General features: G+C 47.0%; 1 protein-coding gene across 1 annotated transcript in view; it reads right to left on the bottom strand.

The window, feature by feature from the left end:
• The window catches only part of LOC119392893 (uncharacterized), a 48950-nt gene that overhangs the window by 6303 nt on the left and 17726 nt on the right, over positions 1–24921 (bottom strand). The window contains exons 3-4 of the mRNA XM_037659821.2: positions 12964–13034; positions 1648–1747 (exon numbers count right to left, since the gene is read on the bottom strand). Of these exons, the coding sequence (XP_037515749.1) occupies positions 1648–1730 (83 nt within the window). The 5' untranslated portion in view covers positions 1731–1747; positions 12964–13034. The remainder of the gene's footprint in view (positions 1–1647; positions 1748–12963; positions 13035–24921) is intronic.

Raw genomic sequence — 24921 nt, 5'->3', positions numbered from 1 at the left:
ATAGGTCAGCAAACTCACTCATGAGTTGACTCACTCGGACTCAGATCGGGCCGTGAGTCTGAGTGAGTCCGCATGAGTAGTATTTTAGAGAGTCTGAGTCTGAGTGAGCCCTAAGTGCAAAGTATAATTCTTGAGTGAGTCTAAGTGAGCTCCACCCTTTATTGGCTACCTATGGTCCTATCTACCCAACTTCAGCATTACTATCAGCCTTATATCGGCTTACGTTTATACTTAAGTCTATTCACACATATCACAACACACCAGCGTTAATGCGCCACCTCATTATTTATTGATTAGAGGGGTGAGGTGGGGGGGTGCCATGACCTTCCCCCGCCAAAAGGAAGTTCTTGATAAAAATATCTCGTGTGAGTCGCATATTTCATAAAAACGTCCTTACTAGATTGAAACCACTGAACACTCTTATTTGAAGGTACAAATCAAAAGGCGTATCGTAGAGCACCGATTATGTGACATAATGGCGTGAAAGAACATTGACACCATGATTGAAAAACCTAATTTCACGCTAACAGACTCATGAGTAGACTCACTCAGGCTCACACAGACTCAAGTCAAGCCATGAGTCTGAGTGAGTGAGTCCGGCTGAGTAATACGTTGGTGAGTTCGAGTCCGAGTGAGTCTGGTTAAGAAAAAATTTTGTGAGTCTGAGTGAGTCCGATTGAGGAAAATTTTGGTGCATCTGAGTCCGAGTGAGCCCTCAGAGCAAAATATATTTCTTGAGTGAGTCTGAGTGAGCTCCAATTTTTTTGCCAATCTATGTCTGTTAGATTCTGACACAATGCCTCCAGTGCACTGCCACTAACTGCTCGTCTAATCACATGGCAAGGCTGAAACCGGGCGATGTGGTTAATATGAATTGAGAGACAGAGCAACAAGTGCAAAAGGCTTCATGAGTGCTGTCACTGAGCTTTGCAAATTTGCTGGCCTGTGGCTAATCGCGAACAAGCATGATAGCATCCATCAGCAGAGAAAGCTGCCTCATGAGCACATGTGGTATAGTATACGTGACAGTGAAATGCATCACCACATATGTGTTGTGTAGTGTTCCAACCAAACTTAATTATTGAAATATGGTCACCAGCATGCTTACATAGGAGATGTACAGTGTACACAGATGGCATGCTTTTCATCCACTGTACACGCTCTGTGCAGCTAACATACAAACATGATAAATGAATCAGGCTACAAAATACCGCATCGTACCAACTGGTACGATGTGGACCTTCAAGACAAATTTGTTGTGCAGTACAGCAGAAGAATGATTGACAAAAGTGCTTCTTATTTTCTTAATCACGGAACGTGTCTGCTAACTGTAACAAGAGCTAATTATTGCTTTTGACAAAAAACTTTGACAGTGTTTCTCAACTGGACACTTCATTCTTAGGTTTTAATTCATGCTATGGACAGACGTTTGCTGACAATAAGTACCCCAAGACAGCACAGCAGATTGGGCACAGCATACTACCTATTACAACCTGTTTCAATGGTGTAACAAAGCATATAAGTGTTTATTTCTCTCTCTAAGTGTGTAAATTACCATAGGCATGCGCACAGGGGAGGCAGGGGGGACGGCTGCCCCCCTGACCCCCTTCGGGGCAGTACAATAATCACAGGAAAAAACACAGTCACCTGGAAAGCAGCATCTGAAGCAGCTTGAGAGCTTTTGCTGCTGTGCCTATTCGATTGGATGAAACCAGCTGGGTTGCAGACATCAGGAGAGGCTGAATAGCTGCACAAAGTGAGTAAATGTGAACGTAAATCACCCAGCAACAGGAAACCAACAAATGAGTTCAAAAAATTTAGAAGGTAGTTTTTGAATGTACAAGTGCTTGCTTTTTAGGCACTGGCACAATCAAAGTATTCTTGTCTTACATAAAACATTCCTTAAGGTAATCAGATCTGACTTTCCACTGTCTGCGCACAGGCAGTACTGCTGCATACTAACAGCATACATTAATAAATCATTATGGAAAGAAAACAACTGACAAGCAAACTTCTTCCATTACAAGCACCGAGCACAGAAGTTGCCACTGACTGACAATTCGCCTAAGATCTACATATTATAGTTCGAAGTGGCAGTTTGAGGAGTTGGTGTCACATTACATCTCCATGAATAGACCTTTCTCCAAACTCACACGACCCCCTAGCAACAGCTGGGCGAAGAGCTCGGAGCAAAGCGTGTCGGGTTCGCTACTGTCTGCTACCGCCATGTATTTGAATGCCTGCTGTAACAGACGCCAGCATCACAAAGCGTTTTCAGGCTGTTTTGATGCAATAGAGTTAAAGAGCTCGTTTCACGGAAATTCTTGTGTCGGTGTCGTTGGTTGTGAGCGAAATCATCATTGTCTGTGAGTTAAAATTCTAAATAAATGCAAATAATTAAATGATAAAAACATTCGGTTTGAGTGGGAATCGAGCCCAGGATGTCTGCTTGGCAAGCAGGTGTTCTATCAGAGCCACGCCACTGCTTTGAACTGTTCCGGCAAAAAAAACCTATACGAATGTCATGTAGTGCAAGGAGTCTCCTTAACGCATGTAATGTTGCCTCGCAGAAGCGTAGAATCACACCAGGCATCAAAACATATGCACTGCACAGAGTAGTTGTTTTAAAGGCTTGCAAATTACAAAGCACAGAGGCATAATTAATCATCATTATCAGCAATAGCATGAGCAAAGCCGTGGCGTCCACAGAAATTTGTTTCGCGGAGGCATGTCCTTGATCCGATGTGCAGGCCGGGCAGGTAAGTGTGGTCGAGTGTCATTTTGTGCCCTGTATCCCACTTTTTGAAATGGGTAGCGCGAAAACTAGGACACGAGAAGTACTACACACCACACAGCGCTTTCTCACAACTAACTATATTAGAAAGTTAGTTGTGAGACCAATTCATAACCAATTCATAACCAATTCAATGCATAACCAATTCCAACTTGCCTAAATGTATATCCTTCTTGTATCCCACTGCAGAAAAAAATTTCGGGGGGAGGCGCCTCACCAGTGTGCCACCCCCTGGCTACGCCACTGCAACAAAGTATGTGCAGCTGCTCGATGCTGGCTTACGAATGCGTATTGGGTACTTCACCAATTCGCAAAAGGAAGAATTATGGCGTAGTGGGCCCTTCGCAACTGCTTGCAGTAAGCATCCTAGGATAGCTTCAAATGGCCAATGTTACGCGCACAGACGTTCCTTTCCTTGTCGCACGGTGTCCACTGAGAAGCAAAGCAAGGCTAGCGATTGAGAAGGCGATGCAAATGGGGCCTGACTGCACTATTGCGCTCTGCTCTTGAAGGCAAAGCTCAAGCGTACTCCAAGTTTTTAGATCAGCAATTAGTGTGGAAGCCTTGTGATTTCTTCCAATGCATGCTAATGTTCTATCATCATGCTTAGAGGCTCGAGACATCAAGTGAGTCAGCAGTTTCTCACTCTGTTACTGAAGAGAGAGACAACATTTATTGAGAAAAAAAAAGTGGTTCATTGTGGTTGGGCCCTTCTTCCAAGGCTCCACTGGCTATAGCGGCTCGGCAGGCCTGACTTAGGCTTCCCAGGGTTCGTTCAGCGAGTTGCGCCTCCCACGACCACGTGTGTATTGGGTGCGTATGTCCTGTGTTGACTGTAGCGGGTCGCTCGGGACAGCGGTAGGTTATGTGTGTGAGTGTTGGAATATCTCTGCTACACAGGCATGTGTTGGGATATCTCTCTGGGTACATGACGTGAAGCTTATGCAGATTCGGAAAGATACTGGTCTGCAGGCCGCACCAGTCCCGCGCTTGGTGCCTGTCGAGGCCCTTGTGAAGAGGTGCCCCGAGGCGGCGATCTAATCTTTGTTTGTCTAGTATGCCACGCCGTGTCACCCCATCACCTGTGTCCTTCAGTGGCGGGTGGTCCTGGGGCTCGGCCGCTGAGTACTCGAGCTTGGCAATGAACTAGTTCATTGCTATCCTGGCCCATACGGGCTGGACACTAGACTATACCATGATCAAAGAGGAGTACACTTCCCAGTAGCTGGATGGCCTTTGTTGGTAATATGCCCTTGAGGTACATTCGACAAGCTGCTTGCGACTCTGAGACCACATAGGCAGAGATACCCTGTTGGCCTGCCACTTGAATGGCGAGAGCGATAGCAGTTGCCTCGGCTGCTGCGGAGGATGAGTATGGTCGCGGAGTTGGCAAGTTTGCCCCGGTTGACTACAACGAGAGCACAGGTGGGAGCTTGCCCTTGCCGCTTTGGGTAGGGACAAACGTCTGTATAGTAAACATCAGGGTGGTCCTTTAGTCGTTGCAGCTTCTGTACTCGAGCTTTGCAGCATCCTTATCGTGGTATGGATGCATATTGCGGGGGATGGGCTGCGTCACGATGCGTTGTCTGAGATTTTGTGAGAGTAGGTCGGTGGCTTCTGAACAATATTGCGGTGAGATTGAAAATCCGAGCCTTTGTAAGAGAAATTACCCCTGTGGTGTGCCGCAGAGCCTTTCTCGCTGGGAGATGAGTGTGGCAGCTGCCAATTCCTCGAAAGTATTGTGCACACCCAGTGCTAGCAGGTGTTGTGTGCTTGTACCGGTACGTAGTCCAAGGGCTGCTTTAGTCGCAAGTCGAATTAAAATGTCGGCTTACTCCTGCTCTGTTTTTCGGGTTGTCTGGAAAGGGAGGGCGTAGGTCAGCCGGCTCAAAACCAGTGCTTGCACAAGCCTCAGCGTGTCGTGTTCAGTCATGCTATTACTTCCTCTGGAGATTCTTCAAATGAGTCCTGTCAGGCTTTTTATTATAAATATTGCAAAAAAGTCCCTGTATTATTGTCCCGACCATTCGGAGTAGCAGGTGACGTTATTACTTGCATAGTTTAAGAAAAAATTCGGCAGATCCCACGTATACCGTGGGAATCGATGTTATGCGAAGCATGCACAGGATGGTGACTGTGGCGCAATTTTTCACATTGAGCGAAATGTTACGGAATAACGAGAGAGAAATGTGGAAGTGGTATATGCACACTTATGTGTTCAAGAGTCGCATATGCATTATATAACCAGTTGTTTACAGTTGCGTAATGATGCCAACAGCAACATGGATGTTACCAACACCAGACGCGGTAAGCTGATATGTAGTGCTTATATTCTTCAATACTGGATAACGCGAATCCGAAGAGGACAAAGAAGGAACACAAATGCACAGGACAGGTGTTACTCGCAAGTCAGCTTCATTCAGAAAAGTTTGCCTAGATATGTACACAACAGAGTGGCATATGCAGGCACACTGCACGTACGTTGCAGTCACAGTTACAGTTGTTATGTTTATACTTGTCCGTTATGACGGAGAATGCACGCACGTTTCACAAACCCGTGTGTATGTGTAGAAGGGGTTCTTGACAGTTCTTGAACAAGGCCATCATCACCGTGATGGCCATCAAGGGCATCATCACCCCCCCAACCCCTCCAAATCTTGTCGGATTATCTTTCACCGTAGGGGGTGGGGGAGCGCTTGCTCAGGATTTTACGGTATATCAGTAATGGTGCTTTAAACCATGTCATTACATGAACATGCACATTTATGTGTGCAGTCGCTAGATTCACTGTGAGGCTCTGAGGTCATACGGTTGGAGCTGAAGTTGGTCGTCAGCGTTGCCGCGAGTCGTCCGCTTTTCAAGTGCGTAGACAAGAATGTCGACCGCTTCCTCCAGGCATGAGAGTCAGTCACCTGGCTCCGATACTCTCGCAGCAACGATAGGTAGCTGTACTGAAGAGGAGCAGTCACACATGTAGTCAGCAAGTGCAGTGTAGCCTGTCGAGGCTCACATTGTCGGATTCCACTATTGCCTTGCGTGCAGACTGTGGGAGGCGCTGCATGAACAGTTTGCACAAAATTGGAAGCTGGCTCTCATTTGAGGAGTGCTAACCAATTAATTGGCACATCCGGTGCAGCAGTTGCGATGGTTGTTGGCCACAGAGTTCCTCGAAAAGAAGCTGCTGGAGCTGTTGTGATGGCTCAATGCACTGTAGGACTGTGCATTTCAAGTTGTCGTAAGTTCTGACAGAAGTAACTCATCTACGGCATTGAGAATGTCAGAGCGTAGCGTGGCAATGATGTGCAAGTAGCTAGATGTCTGTGAGACGATGCGCCAGAGTTGAAAACAAGCCTCTACTTGCGTAAACCAAATTCGGGGACTCCTGGGCAAAAATCTAGGAAGGTGAAGCCCTGCAGCTATGACAGGAGACATAATAGTGGTGTCATCTATGTCAGCAGGAGTAGTAGCAGCGTCAGGCATGCAGGGGTGGAACAAGGTACATGGGTTTGGGAGCAGTCCTGGGAGCAGGCAAAAATGCCTTTTGTAGCAGGCTTCGAGCATCCAGAAAGACATTTTGGAGCAAGCTTGGAGCAGCCAGAGAGGCCTTTTCGAGCAAGTTTGGAGCAGTCAGAGAGAATGTTCAGAGCAGATGCAGGGGTGGAAGCGGGCTTGAGTGTTTTGGAGCAGCTCAGGGAGCAGGAATAATGCTGTTTTGGAGCAGCTTTGGAGCACCAAAATGTGTGTTTTGGAGCCATGCAAGTTAGTTTTGGAGCAGAATTCTATGATCAAATATCATTGTTCTTTTTTATTTCTGGTAAACACAAGAAATTCCAACGATTTTAGACAACATTTAATACTGATGAACCAACCCCACACTTAACAAGAATATATATATATATATATATATATATATATATATATGCGCACACACACACGCGTACGTGTTATCAAAACATCACAGCTGTGATAGAGCAATGACTCAGGAAAATGAGATAAGCAATGTTCTGAATAGCTACACTTGACTGACAAATGAAAAACATTAAAGATAATGAACGTTTTTCATCAGCGGTGTTTTCGCACCGCGTTTGCCGGGTTGCTACATTTTCGTCAAAAGCCTACGCCGGTTTCAAAAAGTTCCTTTGAAATGTGCGGAGGTCAGCGCCGTCTGGAGGCAGTGGGAGAAACCAAAGAAGCACGTGTCTGCACTCTAAACTCCGTTTGTCGGACGAGCAGGCGATGTGCCGCGCGAGGCGTTTTCTTTTCTACTTCGACGAGGAAGACGCGGCGGCGCGATTTTGAGATGGCGTTCGTCAAAAGGACGCGCGTGACCCTGCGACCACGCGTCAGTCGCGCATGAAATCAAGCCATTCAGGACGCAACAGCGCGATTTCGCGAAGGCGTTCGTCAAAAAACACGCGCGTCTCTCCAAACGCGCGTAAATCGCGCCAAAAATTGCGCAATGCGGTTCGACCTTCTCCCTTCAAGTTCCCTTCCAAGATTTGTCAATTATTGGTGTCGCTTATATGCACGCAAATACGGTACTTGAGATGCGATGATACTAGATGTCACAATCGCACAATTTGTATCCCGTCTTTCTGGTTTTGTACTACCTGACATTTGTCTTTTCAGTAATAAACGTTCCAAGTGTCTGTCTTGTTCTTTTTTTGTATATTTCTTCACTCGCCACCTCATGAGCCAAACCACACGCAGCAACGGCGGCGAGCGGCATGTCATGTAGTGCTGCGGATGGTACGAGCTACAGCGTACTCGACCACGAGCCGAGCGCAGGTTCTGACGAGCCAAAATCGAACAACGCGACCGATCGCACTAGCGATACTAAGCTCGTCCCTGCACGAGCGCGTTTACATGCTGCATTTATAACGTCTAAGGGCTTGTGTGCAATGCAACAAATTCTGCACGTGGAGAGGCACGCTTTCACTAAGAAAAACGAGTTTCGGAAATGGTCCAACCGACTTGCACGGACCGAGGCCCTGTGAGTGGTTTCGCGGTTGGTAGTGGCTTCACTGACCGCAAACAAATAAAACATTTTTTTTCTTTCTCATGAAGACTTATGACACAAAATCCACATTACACACTCAGCTATACAGCGGTTTCCTTAATGCAAATTGTCTAAATAATGGTCGCGCTTTTACGTCCGCGGCGGCTGCTCGCACTATCCTCGTGGCTTTACATCAAATTAAGTATTCGCAGTAAATAGAACCTTTTGGACAATTATGAAGCGTCAACGCAGTTACTTTTGTTCATGTTTGCAATCCCAGGCCACGATAACCACAACCGCCTCGTGCGCGCAGCGCATCAGAAAACTCCATTGCCGCCGGCGTCACAATCTAAATATGGCCGCACAACTCACTTTCTTGTAGCTAGCTCCCGTACAGGCTCGCTAGCTTTTTTGTGCCTTCGACAACGTCACGAGAGCGCGCCAAGTGATGTGATGATGATATAAGCTCGCATAGGCGTGCCATGACACGGATGACAGCGGCACATAAAGGCACCAAACGCAGCCTCGGTGATCGGTTCCGGAAGCGCACTGGAGCCCATCGCGGAGGCCGTGCACCAAAGACCGCTTGGGAGCAGTTTCGGCGCAATAATGCGTTTTGGAGCAGGATGGCGCAGCAGAAGCGGATTGGCGTAGCGTGGCGCAAATGGCGCAGCGCTTCCACCCCTGCAGATGTAAACCGTTTTCACAGCACTTGTGAACCAACATTTCTCCAATGCCGCATTTGGCAAACACTAAGCTAAATTGCACAATAGCTTTATTTAACTATGTACAGCCGCCCATTTTTTAAACCTGAACTCGCGAGCGTCAACCGCCAACGCTCGCACGTTCAGGTTAAAAAATGGGTGCCTGCACACACATTCGTGTTGTCCTTTTCGTCGTGCTAGGTAATACAATGCCTGGAGAAATAAACTCATATCCTGGAAGTTTTCCTCTAGGTTAAACTTCTCTCCAGAACTGCAAAATAATTCTGGCGTTTTGTTATTGCGGTACTATGCAATATTGGACCCAAAAGACAATGTCACACAATAAAGTCTATTTTTTTTTCATACAAAAGACACTTTGGTGCAATGAGCTTTGAAAAAATAAAAAATAAAAGACAGCGCTTGGTCCCAACACTTGTGAAACCTCAGTACTATTTTTTTTCTTTTTTTTTTTTTCGTGGCGCGTAGCGCCTGCTGAGCCAACCTCCATAGCCGATCACAGGCTTTATGAAACCGAAACTAACCGTTTCGATGAAACCGAAAAGACAATGTTTCAGCCACGTTTTCAGGCACGGAGCTTGATGGCTGTCGCACCTTGTGGCTAAATTCGGGTGCTGCAGCGCAGTACGACGCTGGTAAATGAGTTTGGCACAACAGGGAAGGCAATAAAACCACTTCATAATCTTAGTTGTTACGCTGCTTTTATTCTGCACTGATCATCATACGTGATGTCAAATGTTACAAATGCAGTTGCACAGGCTTTTACCCATCCCCATATACGCTCTGAAAATAAATCTCTTGAAAGTTAGCGGCTGTCTTTATAAGTTTTCACTCTGTCTACGCCTTGTGTTACGTGCTAGATGCTGAAAATTGAAGGTGAGAAACAACCACGTATTGTTAAACCTGCAGGTTCACGTTTCAAAAACCACTTATGCTTGTGTTTTTTTGAAAAAGCTGGAGAAATGGCCTCTGTATCCCAATTGCATGGAGGTGTTAATGAGTACCGGTGCCCGTGCAGTTTCACTTAGTACTTCGTGAGAATCGTAACACAGCACTTGAGAATAAGTACCGACTTGAAAAGGTACGTGGTTGTGCAATTGCAAACTGTCTGAGGAGGAAATTATCAAATCATATTTCGTCACACAAGATGTGAGGTAATGTTTCGTTGAATTACATGACACATATACTATACAGTAAACCCTCGTTAAACGGAACTTCAAGGGACCAGGAAAATGTGTTCTGTTTAAGAGGAGTTCTGTTTACTGAGAGAGGAGCGGGGGTGCAGAATCCAAGTATGAAACCAATTATATTAGGGGCATTTGTTCCATTTAAGCAGAGGTTCCATTTAGGAGATTTCCGTTTACTGAGAGTCTACTGTAAATGTTTCTTTGATATGCAACGCACTATTTTGGGGTCACAAATGCGAGCACCGAGAACACCCAAAGAACTGGATGCTAGGAAAACGGATCAAATTACCAGCGAGAAAAGCGTCTAAGTCTAGCACTTATTACTGAAGAAAGTACTTCATATGAAAAAAAACTAGTGAATTACAAAAATGACTTAATATCCTTCAGGATGAGAAGTCAGAAATTGTAGTTAGCAGATGCTGCGTTTCATAAACAACGTGTTCTTTGTGTAGGCTGTCTAACATTACACAGCCGAACTTGTGTGTCGAGTTTTTACCCAAATACCTGAGCAATATCTTAACCCTTTAAAGGGACACTAAAGGCAAATAACAATTTATGTCAGAGTGAAAGCCCAATGTATGACAACTTCTAAAACGGCAATATTATCAACAGCAGTGCCCTACTTACCGAGAAATTAAGCTAAATGTATCACATGATGAGCGCCACGAGTGGGACATTTTCGAAGTGATCCCGATGACGTATGGAAGTCGGCCTACAATAAATCACTAGTGATCAAATTAGCAGCAGTAAAAAAAGAACATTCCGAGCATCAAAAGACGTAATAAAATGCTGTTTGTTCGTTTCCGCTTGATTCATGGAAAACAAAACCTCCGTGGCGTTGCCATGGGGAACGGCGCGCGTGGTTCAAAGGTTCCGTTTTCGCCGAACTGCGCCAACTGCGCCTCGCCGTCTCAGTGGTAGTTTCGGGATCGCGTACTGCCGTGCGTGTTTTGCGCGCTCGTGAAAGTCGCTCTGACAGAAAGTTCGACAAAATGCCGCATGCGTGTGATATTGCCGGATGCCCAAATGGTGCACAACGCCAGTGCTGCAGCAAGGAAACCGGTGTGTCTTTTCACTGGGTGCCGCGGAATGAACCCTTACGCTCGAAGTGGCTTAGTGTCATGCCATTGCGCCAGTGTGCTAAACAGTCAAAACCTCTGCGTGTGTGCTCGCTGCCCTTTCGTACTGAGGATTACGAGACCAACCGCAACTTGGTGAAGGCTTTGAATGTGCCCATCCGACCAAGTCTTTGCCGCAGCGCCCCGTTGTTGCTACTGTGGGTCCCGCTACTTCCGCTCGGCTGCTACTAGTGTCGGCGGCCGCGCAGTAAAAGCGGGCAACGTTGGGCACGGCAGCAGTGACGTATGAAAGTCGTATTTTCAGGCGGAGATTTGAAGCGCGCTAACGCGATGCGGAGCACTAAAAACGTGATTTTATTTCAAAATAAGCACTTCCTTGGCACAAAAGCGGCACTACGAGGTTTCTGGACCGCTATTTCAACAATCAACGTCGACTTAATATTTGCCTTTAGTGTCCCTTTAAGGGCTTACGGCGTACATGTATGGCATCACCTAACAGGCACCAAAGGGTTTACGCCGTACGTGTACGTCATAGCCTGTATGTTTAAAACCCGCGCCTTATTCGATCGTTTCTCTTCCTTGGCATGTGCTGTCACACTTCAGGAATACGTGGAACTTTATTCATGCACCGATGTCTCTCTGTTTTTTTTGGTTTTTTTCATTCCAAAGCGGTGCGCCGACTTTCGCTTGCGAATCCGAGTGCACACGCACGCGGTGCGGCTGGTTTCGGTTTCGTCCTTCAGTGGTTATGCTTCTCGCGCCCGTAAAGCTGATTGGCTGTACGGTTTCTAATCTCTCAAAGGGTGACTGCTTGTAGCTCTCTCGTTTATTGCTCCCTGGAGAGCGATTACATCTGTTTCCGTGTGGCGCTAAATTACACAAACGATGCCACCGTGGTTGCATTTCCTGTTTTGGGGACTCGGAAAAACTAACTCCGTCTCAGTGGCGATAAGATGAAGGATTATTATAGCTTTTTCACTCGTTTTGCTTCCCGGACGGGCGCACAACCATACAGTTTTCTTCCGTGCACTCACTCATGCAGTTTGCTTACGGTATGGAAGTGCGCACCGGTTGCTCTGCTGCTAGTGAGTCGAGCGGCGATTCTTTCAATGTGGACTGTTCGCCGAATCAGAATCTGATTCATTGGATGTCAGTTCGTCAGACGAGGACTTACTTACGAATTCAGACTCAGATGATGATGAAGGAGTGACATATCTCGAAAGCTTGTGCGACGAGACGATGCAGACTGGATCAAAGGTGACTTTTTACCAGAGAAGTACTCCTGTGTGCTTATTTTTGTATGTCTGTGAGCTATGTTTAATACAACGCTATAAAAAGTCATATAAGTGTTATTTTAGGATTTTCCTTGTTGTTACTCATGAATCAACCATGTGTATGTAACAACAAAAATTATCTTTTAGTCACTTTACGGTCATGCAAAAAAATTTTAACAATTTGTTTCTTAAATAGAATCGTCTGAATAATTTAATTCAGCAATAAAAAATACACATTTTGGAGTGCATCTCACGAAAAAATTTGACCCTCAAAGGTCACGACGCAATGCAAAATTTCTAAGGTAAAAAATATTCTTTTGAAAACCGCTCATTGATATCTCACACACATCTAACTAGAATGCTAACTTAAGAGGCCACGCAACAAACACAGGAACAGGTTTGCATACATGCTCATTTATCAAAACCATTCATAAACAACACCACCACTAAAGCACGGTGTAAGAATATACTCAGGTGATGACACTCTTCCCCCAACGCATGGGAAACCGCAATCCACGCGCGTCCAGATAATGTTCGGGTTCTTATCAAATGACTTGCAGAGGGCGCTACGAAAAGCGGGGCTGTCGTCTCCATAGCAACGCGCATGCTGCTGATAATGTGCATTTTTCTGTGCCATTTTGCTGGATAATGTGCATCCGCCAAGCGGCGTCTAGGGGCGAAATCGAGAGAGCAACAGGAGAGGGCACGGCGAGAGCGGCGGCGATGACGCAGCACCGCCGTGATTCGGCTACTCGCGGGCGCTCTCCGCCTCAAGCCATTAGATGGCGCACCGCTCAACGGACCAACAACCGAACATTTTCTGGCCGCTTAGGCGCGCGCAGTGTCAACACCTGAATATTCTTACACCGTGCACTAAAGGCATTAGAAAATAGGTAAGAAATACTCACCATAGGCAATGATGAGGTTGTCAAAAAACACGGGACACTGGCTGAAGCTGAATAGGCATTTCACCAGAGACCTGTTAGGAAAAAGTGCGTGCAAGATGACCATGAGGGCACACATTGTTCTCACATGACACAGAAGCACAATTCACAGAGAGCCCCATAGTTTTGCCCACTGTAGTCCCTTATGTTATAGTATATGGTGCCCATGGCATCTCTGACAACTCTACACGATGAGCATATGTACTTCCTTTTTTTTTCCTTTTAAGAGTTGCAATGATATGAATCCAAGGCCAGGAAAAGCATCAATGAAAATTGAGTGTTTCTTTAAAAGTTGCCATAAAAGAAACTTATTTATGCATGAAACTTCTAATAAAGCTAAGCATTTTGACAGAGTTGCCTGTCTGTTGAGTTAATTATTAAATACTTTCAGAAGGCTCCAAAAATGGGTTCATTTCCCAGCATTTCGGAATCCACTATATTTCATCTTTAGGGGGGTGTGACAGTGTAGATGTCAAGGTGCAACTTTCAACATTGTTCACAGACCAGCTGGGGAGAAGGAGGGTAAGCTGGGGTGAGAGTGTTGAGGGCTTTGTGCCATTGTGCTTGTTACGGCTGCGTGAGATTGATGGGCTGGGGGTGGGCAGAGACGGTCGAGTTCATTCTAGGCTTGGTTTCCCTTGCTTTTCTTGCTGTGGTTAGGCCATGAATGTAAACTGATGGCAGGTTTCCTTTGCAACGGTTCAAGTTTTTTTCGGTGTTTTGAATGAACCATCATTCCAGTAACAGTCATTTTGGTTGGTTCGTTTCTGTTGTCAGGATCTAGGTTTTTTTTCGAAGGCAATCTTATGGTCTGCGTCTTCTGAGTGTTCCGCAAGGGGGTTTCTTCGTCCTGAGAACATCCCGACGTCGTTTTTGTGTTGCTCAATTCTTTCGGTTGAGTTTTTTGTTTCATCAATGTATGCGGCCTGGCAGTCAGAACATTTGATTTTATAGACGATGCCTTGCACTTTCTCTCGTGGTGGACGGTCCTTGGGTTTCGGAAGAGGGAGATTTATTGTGTCGGCTGGTCTGTGTGCAACCGTTATGCCTTCCTTCTTTAGGAATCTGCTGACGGTTTTACTGGTGCCTCTCATGCAGGGAAGAGAGATTTGCTTCTGGTATAGAGGGAATGGCTGGGGGATCTGTTCAAAGTTTTCTTTTTTTGCTGCCAGATTGCTTTCCGAATGAAGTGGTACAGGTAGCCATTTTTTTTTTGGAGTTCGATGAAAACGGAATTTCTTTCTTTCCTTCTCTCTGATTCGGATTAGCAATGCACTTCTGTTCTTGCAAGAAGACCATCATGCCACAAAGCCTCCGGCTACGCCAACCTGTGAATACCCTGGAAGGTCAGGAAGTCATCAACAAGGCCGAGCAAAGACTGGTGACAGCACGGATACATGAGTGACACACTGTCCTCCACAAGAAAGTGGACACGTTCTTCGCACGACGACAACTGGGTCATAAAGCACCCCACTTCTCTCTTCAATAGAATCTTTTGCAAAAGCAACCGCCTCCTCAGAAGGCTGCAAAACGCCACACAGCACAGAAGAAACTCCCCATTCTTACCAACCAGAGAAACAAGAAATAATTGGCCACTATCCAGTAGCCAACCTATTGTCAAGGGATTTCACAACCAAACAAACTTGCATACTCTCTAAAGGCCAAAAATATGGGATACTGACTAACCAGTACTCAATATTTTTTTATCGATATTTTGTAGATGACGTGTGTATGATCACACAAATCAATCTCACAAGTTATATCGCCTTCAAAATTTTTATCAGTGCTCCTTTAAGCGTGGCACCTCGATCATTTTGAAGATACAGCTCAGAATAGTACACTGTTGTCACTGTCGATAAAGTCACAAATCATGCGAGGTCTATAGTGGCTAGTACACTAGCCACAACAATGGTGAGCAGCGCCAATTTTAACAATTCCGGGGCTCTGTTTTTTATCAAATTGCCAATCAAAGTGGATGGAGGAACAGCTGTTGCCATAGCTCTAATGGCAAAGCAGCAGTTGAGCTGTGATCTTGGTTAAAGGAACAGACAACCGCTCAGAATACGAATTGAGATAACCCCACTAATGGAAAGATTGTTTGTTGTATTGGCTAAAACAAACCCTATTTTCCTCATTAAACGTAGATTTATATTTTCATTTCTTCCCTTAAGTCGTGAAAAATGATTGTTGGTGCCCCATTCGGCAAAAAATTGACAATGTACAGTAATCCCTCATTATAACGAAATCGCTCTACTCAAAATATCACTTTATACGAAATTTTTTCCAGTCCCAACCCAAACACATGCATATAGAGCCACATTACTCGAAGCGCACAAAGAGCTTGACCCGCTTAGAACGAAGTGGCAAGCAGAGGTGCTGCCAAGCGGTAGCGACCCACTTGCGCATGCGCTGTCAAATTAATGCTGCTGACGAACTAGTCTCCTGCAGGCACAGAACAGGCCACAAAAGTACCAAACCCACGACCGATGACCAATTAGTAACGGGTACCAAGCTAGTGCCGAGTGCTCCCAGCTGTTTACTGCGGAGCAAAAGGGAGCTGTCAAACTCCATGGTGCAACGCGCCCATACCGTTAATCTCAATCGTAACCGCATCACTGGTGTCCCCCGTGATAGAATATAAATGAAAATAAAGTTTTCCTGGTACTTTGCAACGCCAGAAAACCACGGTCTCTTGGATGCTGAAAAGCAGCCAAAAGACAGCGCGCTGACTTGCACCACAGCATTCCATGGGGTGCACCCAAGCGAAGTTTTACCACTCTAAAGAGCACTTCTGGCACTGAAACGTGCCATCCGACTTCAGACAAATGGTCCAAACGCGTGCCAGGGTCATTTAATTTCGTTCCTAAACATGTGTAGTTAGTAGTTTCGTCAACAACGGGGCACAGAAAAACTCTTGTTTTTCAAGCTTCACGGCTGCACGTCTCGGGAAAAAATCCCCCAGTGATCATGCCAAACGCCTACTGCAAAGCCGGTCATTTTTCACAATTGCGCTGTGTACCCACAATGAGTGGTTAATAGTTTTTTTAGCACAAGAAACTATGGGTGTGCGAATATTCGAAATTTCGATTATTTTTCGAATAGTGTTTGCTATTCGATTCGATTCACACTGGAATTTTACTATTCGAACTTCCCAAGTGGCCAAGACACAGTCAACGTCCGACTGGAAGTGGTCCCTAGAGTTCCAATATGCTTCCCCTCATCACACCCCCGTATTGCGGCAAAGCTGCCTTTCAAGCTCTGCTACGGTCGCAAATGTATTAGCTCAAGAAAATGCTGGTTCCAACATGGAGATGAAAGATGTGGCAGAGGTGGGGGCTCAATTAATGCTGTTCTGGACCTGAAATTTCGGCACGAAGTTCGAAAAATTGGAAGCCGAAGCTTTTTAGCATCCAAAATTTCAGATGTTCTTATGTATCAACGTCTACGAGGCAGATTTGGAACTCCGGACTTGAAGGGAGCACACCCTTGTCCGCCACATCAGTTGGGCTTCCACAAAAGTTCAAAGAGGAGGAGAGGCTGAGGAAATGGCATCTTTGCCTATCACGTGTAAAGTGTTGTCGGCAACACTGGTTGCACCAAGTCATGTACATAAATACAATTCGGCCTCTACATTGCCTCATTCTTGATGAGCCGATGAGGCCGAAGTATTCCAAACACACCCCGCCAGCGCGTCATCAACTTAGCGAAAAGGAACACTTTCATGTTGCTATCTCATAAGAATATGCTTCGGAATACTGTCTAATCTTTATTTCTGCAATTTCGCTTCAAAGTATTAGAAAAATATTAGAAAAATATTCGATTCGATTCGCACTCAGACTTCAATATTCGAATTCACTTCGCACCAAAAATTTTGCTATTCGCACAGCTCTACAAAAAACACAACCTCAGACTCAAGCCACGGCATTTGCGGCACTTTCCAGCGCAAAACTCGTAGCGTTCTGCGACGTTCACACACCCCCTATAAAAGCATTCACTGCCTTCCCCTCCTCATTCGCTCTCCAGTCTGCAAGCCGTTCTAACACCAGTCACTGCTCTCGCTCGCCTTCAAGTCAATTCCTAGCCTCCTTGCTGCTAATTTAAATGTCGCTGCTCCTCCAAAGCTGCAATTCTGAGCCCAACCTTCCACCAACGGGTGCCCTTCCACGGTTCCTGCCTCTTGCACGACTCCGATCGCCTTTCTTCTGCAACATGTGAAGCCGAAGCCAAGCCTGCCATTGCAACTGTCGCCATCACCGGCGTGCACAAGAAAAGCGAGATGCCTTGATAACATTTTGAAGCTTCTGCGTCACCTGCTGCATTCAGTCACTTTGGCGCTGACGGTGTGTGCCTTTGATCCGTGCTGCAGGCCATGTGATTGTGTCATTCAGGGTGCTTCGTTAGGCGTGCCTCGCATGTGTTTTTGTGGTCTACAGTGATAAATGGCTCTGCCTGGCTCCAGGCGAAAGTGCCTGACTTTGAGCGAAAAGTTCTGCTGATAAAAGAAGTGGAAAAAGGTGGCCGGCAGAAAACTGACATCGCAATCGCGAAGAAACTTGGCATATCACTGTCTACTTTGTCAACTGTATTGAAAAACAAGAAAGCTGTGCTGCATGGCTTTGAAAAGAGCTCCATAAGAGGTACAAGATTGATTTGCTTGGTGCAATCCATTTGCTGAACCTTTCATGGAAAGAATTCGCACCTTCGAAGGTCACCAACGGCTCTGCACACGCCGGCTTTTCCCTCACCGGACTTGCAGTAATCTGTACAAGGCTGTTCATAATATTGCTGGCCAAGTGGTAAAAGGAGACTTCGACACATTCCCGCTGGTTGATGCTGCCGCTCCCGTGAACGCCCCAGTAACGGATGCGGAGATAACTGACACTGTTGGTGGCCCCAACGAAGACAAAGAGCCGGCGGACGAAGAGCCACGTGAAGTGCCAATTATGGTGCTGACGCGGGAGTACCTACACCTGTTGCGAAATAAAGTTAATGCATGGGCGGCAACCCTGGCCTCATGCAATGCTTGGTTAAATTGAGCAGGGGTTGCTCGCACCCGGCAGGAACTTGATACAGCCAAAGCTCACTGCCTTTTTTGCACCTCAATAGAGTTTTGCTTCACTGAATACATCGTTTTGACTTCCTCGCAGTTGTGGCGCAATTAAAGCTTGACTGCTTTAGCTTTTCTCGAGTGGTCACTCATATTGAACTAATGCTTATAACGAATTTTTTCACTGTACCGCTGACTTCGTTATAACGAGGGATTATCGTATATAATCCCGATCATGTGACCTTTTCACTGGTGTACGCGGTTAAGGGAGTGCTGACATGAATTTTAAATATTTTCGGGCTGTGGCTCTAAATAAAAACACGGGTGTCAAGAACCCTGAAAAGAGTGTCATAGTGCTTGGGGATGCATTGAATATGTTTTTAAACACTGCTATCTTAAAACAGAAATTTTTGTTTCGGTATTGAGAGGGCTGCTTTGCAGTGACGTGTCAACACAAGTCTGACGTCACGGAAAGACTGCAACTCGCAACATACTAGCAATAGCTGTCAGTTTGCCGTCAGTCACACATGGTTCACGTAAACAACGACGAGTGAATTGTCATCCAGAGACTCTGACAGCGATTTCTGCGATTTAGGCTGCATGCAGGATGCAGATTTCGCAAAGCCAATGAACTGTATTGACTGGTTGTGATAATGTCCATCGTGGAGGAGATGGCTTGCAGATGCTGGGCGACGAAAACTTCAAAATCAAAGAAAAATATTTTATATGTGTTGTCTGGCTCCGGTGTGTGGAGAGTGTTGATAGTGCACACCATGGAAAAAAAAATGTCCCTTTTGGGGTGCCGCAAAATTGTGTCAGTACTCCTTTAAGTGCTTTTATATTATTGTTAAAATACAAGAGACTTTCTTTATCACAATCTTTTCTAGCTTAAAATGTGCAGATATGCCTTCATTTGTATTGAACAGAACATTCTAGTGGCGCCACCTTCGTTTGACAAATGATCTGATGCTCACGAGTGCCAGCATGAAAGTTGTTAGCGGAGAGCCTAGCAGCACCTGCCGGGTAGTTCCGCAGGAACGTGAAGCCATCAAGAGTCAGTGCAAAAGATACTTCAAGATGACGTTATTCAGCCGTCAAAGAACCCTTGGGCATCACCGGTAGTATTAGTGAAAAAAAAAAGATCGCACCTTACATTTCTGCGTGGATTACAGCAAGCTCAATCTGGTCACAAAAAAAAGACATTTACCCGCTACCATCTATAGACGATTCCCTCGATCAACTACGGCATGCACATTATTTCTTGTTGATGGATTTAAGGAGTGGATATTGGCAGATAGAAGTCGACAAAAGAGATAGAAAAAACAGCATTTGTGGCACCTGATGGCCTTATGAATTTAAGGTACTTCCCTTCAGCTTGCGCTCAGCATTAGCAACCTTACAGCGGCTAATGGACACAGTACTATCAGGCCTCAAGTGGCAGACGTGCTTAGTGTATGTGGACGACGTCATTGCATTCTCTGCGATAATTGATGAGCACATGAAGCGACTAAATGCAATATTTCAAGCTATACATTCTGCTGGACTAAGGTTTAAGCCGGAAAAATGCCACTTTGGCTTCGAAAAGCTGTCATATCATCCATAAATGAATGGTATGACGGAGCGCCTCAAAAACGCACTTGCTGATATGCTTTGCATGTACGTCGATGTAGGGCATAAAAACTGGGACAAGATCTTGCCGTATGTCACATTCGCATACAACACAGCTCAGGAACAAACGACACAAATGGCACAATTCCGTCTTCTCCATGGTCGTGAAATCACAACTATGCTAGATGCTATGCTGCCACATGAATGCGAAGGTGCTGAAACAGATGGTGATTACACATCATACAGCTTGCTGGAGAAGTGCGACAACCTGTGCGCGCATATATTCAGCGCAAGTAGGACTACAATTCAAGGCGCTATAATATTCATCACCGACCAGTCTCATACGAGCCAGGAGAGAAAGTTTGTGTCTTGACTCCAATTCACCATTGTGGCCTCTCAAAAAGCTGTTAAGGCGGTACTTCGGGCCGTGTAAAGTTCTCCAACGTCTCACTGACGTTAACTAAGAGGTTGTTCCCGATAGTCCACATTGCTCAAGTCATCAAAGGCATATAGCAGAAGTCGTACATGTGGGTCGGATGAAGCACTATTTGTCCGAATGAATTTATGGGCTGCCAATGAGTACGAACCCCTAGACGATAAAAGCATCGGGACGACGCTTTCATGGAAGGGAGGCTGATGTCACGACTAAAAGCCGGCAGGACGACAAGACGACAACAAAGTGAGAAGCACGAGCAGCAACCACCGTTCCTCTGAGGAAGACTACGTTGGAGCGTCTGCTCTTGTGATCTCTCAATACAGACCCTGTTTTTTCTTGTCGCACCGTGGTCCTGTGTCCTGTTCTTTCCGCGTTACGACAAATATGAACACCGTAGACAGATAATAACATAGAATAACATTGATAAGTTATTGATATCAGTATGGTTAGAAACACCCTCTACATAAACGCCCTTTACACCACAAGCACCATCACTTCAGAGCTGCACTTCCAAGATACACCACTGATACATTGGCTGACCTTGGCCACTTGGACAACATGCCACAGTTTCAGGTTCAGAACTGGTACAGTTTATATTCATTCTTTGCGACGAGTTGACATGAAGGTCAGACAACTTGAGTCACAGTGTAGTCGCGGTGCATTAAATGCGAAAATCGGTCACTTCCTTATGGCCCCATGTGTCCTTGCCCAACGTTAATAGACTAGGTCAATTGTCAAACTCCCTGCAGGCACCTTACATCACAGGCGACCCCGTGCCTTGGCTTGCTACCAGATGGCGGGAGTGGCACAAGCAGCTCTACGCAGGTGCAGGTCTTATATTGGCGAACACGCTCGGATCCTCTGACTTCGCAACGGGACCGCGATGGGAGCAGCCGTCTCCGTTACAGCTGCGAACCTCGCAATGGAGCACGTAGAAGAGGCGGCACTGCGTTCCTTTATTGAAAGGCCAAAAGTATTTGTGAGGTATGTGGACGACTGCTTCTGCATCATAAAGAGGACAGCGGTAGACAGCTTCCTCGAACATCTTAACTCCGTCGACCAAGCAATCCAGTTTACGGTGGAAAGAGAGCAAGACGGAGCGCTACCGTTCCTCGATGTTTTAGTACGACGACAAGGCGAACGCATGACCTTCTCGGTGTACAGAAAACCAACGCACACCGGCAGGTATTTGCATTTCACCTCGAGTCACCCCACTGCCCACAAAGCTTCCGTGGTGTCGGCACTCTTTTCACGAGCAAGAGCCATTTGCACATCAGAAGGAGAGAGAAAGAGAGAAGAAGAGAGGATCGTGGCCGAGTTAAGAAAGAACGGATACACGACAGCTTTCATCCGCCGTGTGGCACGCCGCATGCCGAGAGATCAGCTTCCCCACCGCGGAGACGCACCTGCGAACGACACACGCGACCCTCCTCCCACGCTGGCCACCCCACCGGATACAATGGTATCGAAGAAACCAGCCCAACGAGTCGTCATCCCGTATGTTCCGGGAACTAGCGAACAGCTCGCCAGGGTTCTCGGAAAAGCTGGGGTCACGGTGGTTCACAAGCCGTCCTCAACGCTCGCTCGCTTACTACCGCGGCCGAAAGATCGACCATCCCGGGAGCAACACCAGGGCGTGGTCTACAAAGTGTCATGTGCTGACTGTCCAGCGAGCTACATAGGCGAGAGTAAGTGCTTCCTGGAAAGAATGCGCCAACACAAAAACGACGTCAGAAAGATGGAAATGCAACGCAGTGCCCTTGCAGAACATTGCGAGAAGCACGACCACAAAATTGACTTCGAGGGCGCTGCCATCATAGAAACGGAAAGGAATCTGGGAAGGAGGCTCTTACTCGAGTCGTGGCACATCCAGAACACACCTGCGAATGTGAACCGGTCCCTCGGAACAATGCCTCCGATCTACGTGCACGGCCTCCGGAATGTGAGGGAAAAAGAAAGGCGGAGCCAAAAACAAGCTGCGACGAAGCCCCCCTGATCAGCACAGTCACCCCTGAAGAAGAGACCAAGCCGGTCTCGAAACGTCGGGTTTCCTCCAAGAATTTGTGGCTGGAGGTATTTCAACTTCTTAATTCTTCTACCCAGCCAGACAGACTTCTGTCGAAATGTTTACATTTAAGTCTTTACGCACTGACTTTGGTCAAGAGGCAGCTCTTCTCGCAAAGCGTTACGTGAACGTAGCACGAGGCATCGCGACCTATCGGACTCATCTCGACTTCTCGAAGACCTGCCGGGAGATGAACGCAATACCGCGAAGCCTTCAACTTAAACGCATGGTGCACACGGCGGAGGGCAACAAGATCGTCGCACAAGCTGAACGACGCCTGCTCAAAGCCCGAATCCATGAGTGCCACAACGTGATCAAGAAGAAGGAATTAGACCTGTTCTTCCTTCGACGACAGCTACAACATCGACTGCCCAACATCTTTCCGTCGTTGGAAGAATTCGCGCGGGATGTGGCTGCAACAACAGCTCGGAAGCAACAAGCAGCTCACAAAGGCAAGCTTGCGACGCTTCAAGGGAAACGCCACCGCAGTCCGGTCAACGAAAATTTCGTCGTCAACTTGTCCTCCAGACAACTCTCCCCGACCGAGCACGACGTGCTGGCAAAGGGACACAATTTTAACACGACCACGACGTGTCCGCCACTACCAAAGATCATTGCGGCTGCCGAGGAAGGCATCAGGAGACTCGACAGTGGAATTCGAGAGAACATCCGTCTCAAGGCCATCGGTGTACTATCAAAAATAGGAAAACACCGTGAGCACAACCTGTCGAGAGAGGAGAGCAATGCGATCCGTGCGCTCCGAAAGGATGAAAAGATTGTCATCCTCCCGGCCGACAAAGGCAACGCGATGGTCCTGCTTGATAGGGAGGCGTACGACGACAAAGTTCAGGATTTGCTCCAAAGCCCGGCCTATGAAAAGCTGACGAAAGACCCCACACCGAGAGTCCAAAGGGAACTAAACAAGCTTCTGGCGGATATCTTCAAAGGACACCAAGAGGCAAGAGCCATCTATCTCCAGCTCATCTGCAGGAACGGCTCTGCACCAGGATTTTACGGGCTTCCAAAGATCCATAAGCCCACCATCCCGCTCCGTCCGATCGTGGATTTTACATCTTCTCCACTCCGTGCGCTGTCCCAATATCTCCACCGGACTCTGGCGCCGCTCGTGGGAAAAACACCAACCCACATACGCAACGCCAGCCACTTCGTGGAGCGCATGAAGGAAGTGACCGTGAGCAGTGATGAGTGCCTCGTCTCGTTCGACGTCGTGTCCCTGTTCACCAGCGTGCCCATAACACTAGCGGTGTCTTGCGCACGGGCAGCTTTGAATGACGACGAACTCCTGAGTGAAAGAACCTGCCTGAGCACCGATGAGCTGTGCCGCCTACTGGAGTACTGCCTCAAGGGAACATACTTTAGTGTCAACGGGGACTTCTACAGACAGGCCAACGGGACCGCGATGGGAGCAGCCGTCTCCGTTACAGCTGCGAACCTCGCAATGGAGCACGTAGAAGAGGCGGCACTGCGTTCCTTTATTGAAAGGCCAAAAGTATTTGTGAGGTATGTGGACGACTGCTTCTGCATCATAAAGAGGACAGCGGTAGACAGCTTCCTCGAACATCTTAACTCCGTCGACCAAGCAATCCAGTTTACGGTGGAAAGAGAGCAAGACGGAGCGCTACCGTTCCTCGATGTTTTAGTACGACGACAAGGCGAACGCATGACCTTCTCGGTGTACAGAAAACCAACGCACACCGGCAGGTATTTGCATTTCACCTCGAGTCACCCCACTGCCCACAAAGCTTCCGTGGTGTCGGCACTCTTTTCACGAGCAAGAGCCATTTGCACATCAGAAGGAGAGAGAAAGAGAGAAGAAGAGAGGATCGTGGCCGAGTTAAGAAAGAACGGATACACGACAGCTTTCATCCGCCGTGTGGCACGCCGCATGCCGAGAGATCAGCTTCCCCACCGCGGAGACGCACCTGCGAACGACACACGCGACCCTCCTCCCACGCTGGCCACCCCACCGGATACAATGGTATCGAAGAAACCAGCCCAACGAGTCGTCATCCCGTATGTTCCGGGAACTAGCGAACAGCTCGCCAGGGTTCTCGGAAAAGCTGGGGTCACGGTGGTTCACAAGCCGTCCTCAACGCTCGCTCGCTTACTACCGCGGCCGAAAGATCGACCATCCCGGGAGCAACACCAGGGCGTGGTCTACAAAGTGTCATGTGCTGACTGTCCAGCGAGCTACATAGGCGAGAGTAAGTGCTTCCTGGAAAGAATGCGCCAACACAAAAACGACGTCAGAAAGATGGAAATGCAACGCAGTGCCCTTGCAGAACATTGCGAGAAGCACGACCACAAAATTGACTTCGAGGGCGCTGCCATCATAGAAACGGAAAGGAATCTGGGAAGGAGGCTCTTACTCGAGTCGTGGCACATCCAGAACACACCTGCGAATGTGAACCGGTCCCTCGGAACAATGCCTCCGATCTACGTGCACGGCCTCCGGAATGTGAGGGAAAAAGAAAGGCGGAGCCAAAAACAAGCTGCGACGAAGCCCCCCTGATCAGCACAGTCACCCCTGAAGAAGAGACCAAGCCGGTCTCGAAACGTCGGGTTTCCTCCAAGAATTTGTGGCTGGAGGTATTTCAACTTCTTAATTCTTCTACCCAGCCAGACAGACTTCTGTCGAAATGTTTACATTTAAACTTACACAGTGTCTACTAAATTTCGTGACTGGCGTCATCGAAAAATAATGCAGAAGAGATTTGCCCTGATTGGCTGTTAATCTTCAATATA

This window comes from Rhipicephalus sanguineus, chromosome 1 (assembly GCF_013339695.2).
Source record: "Rhipicephalus sanguineus isolate Rsan-2018 chromosome 1, BIME_Rsan_1.4, whole genome shotgun sequence".
NCBI lineage: Eukaryota > Metazoa > Arthropoda > Arachnida > Ixodida > Ixodidae > Rhipicephalus > Rhipicephalus sanguineus.
This window is presented reverse-complemented; position numbering and strand designations above follow the sequence as displayed.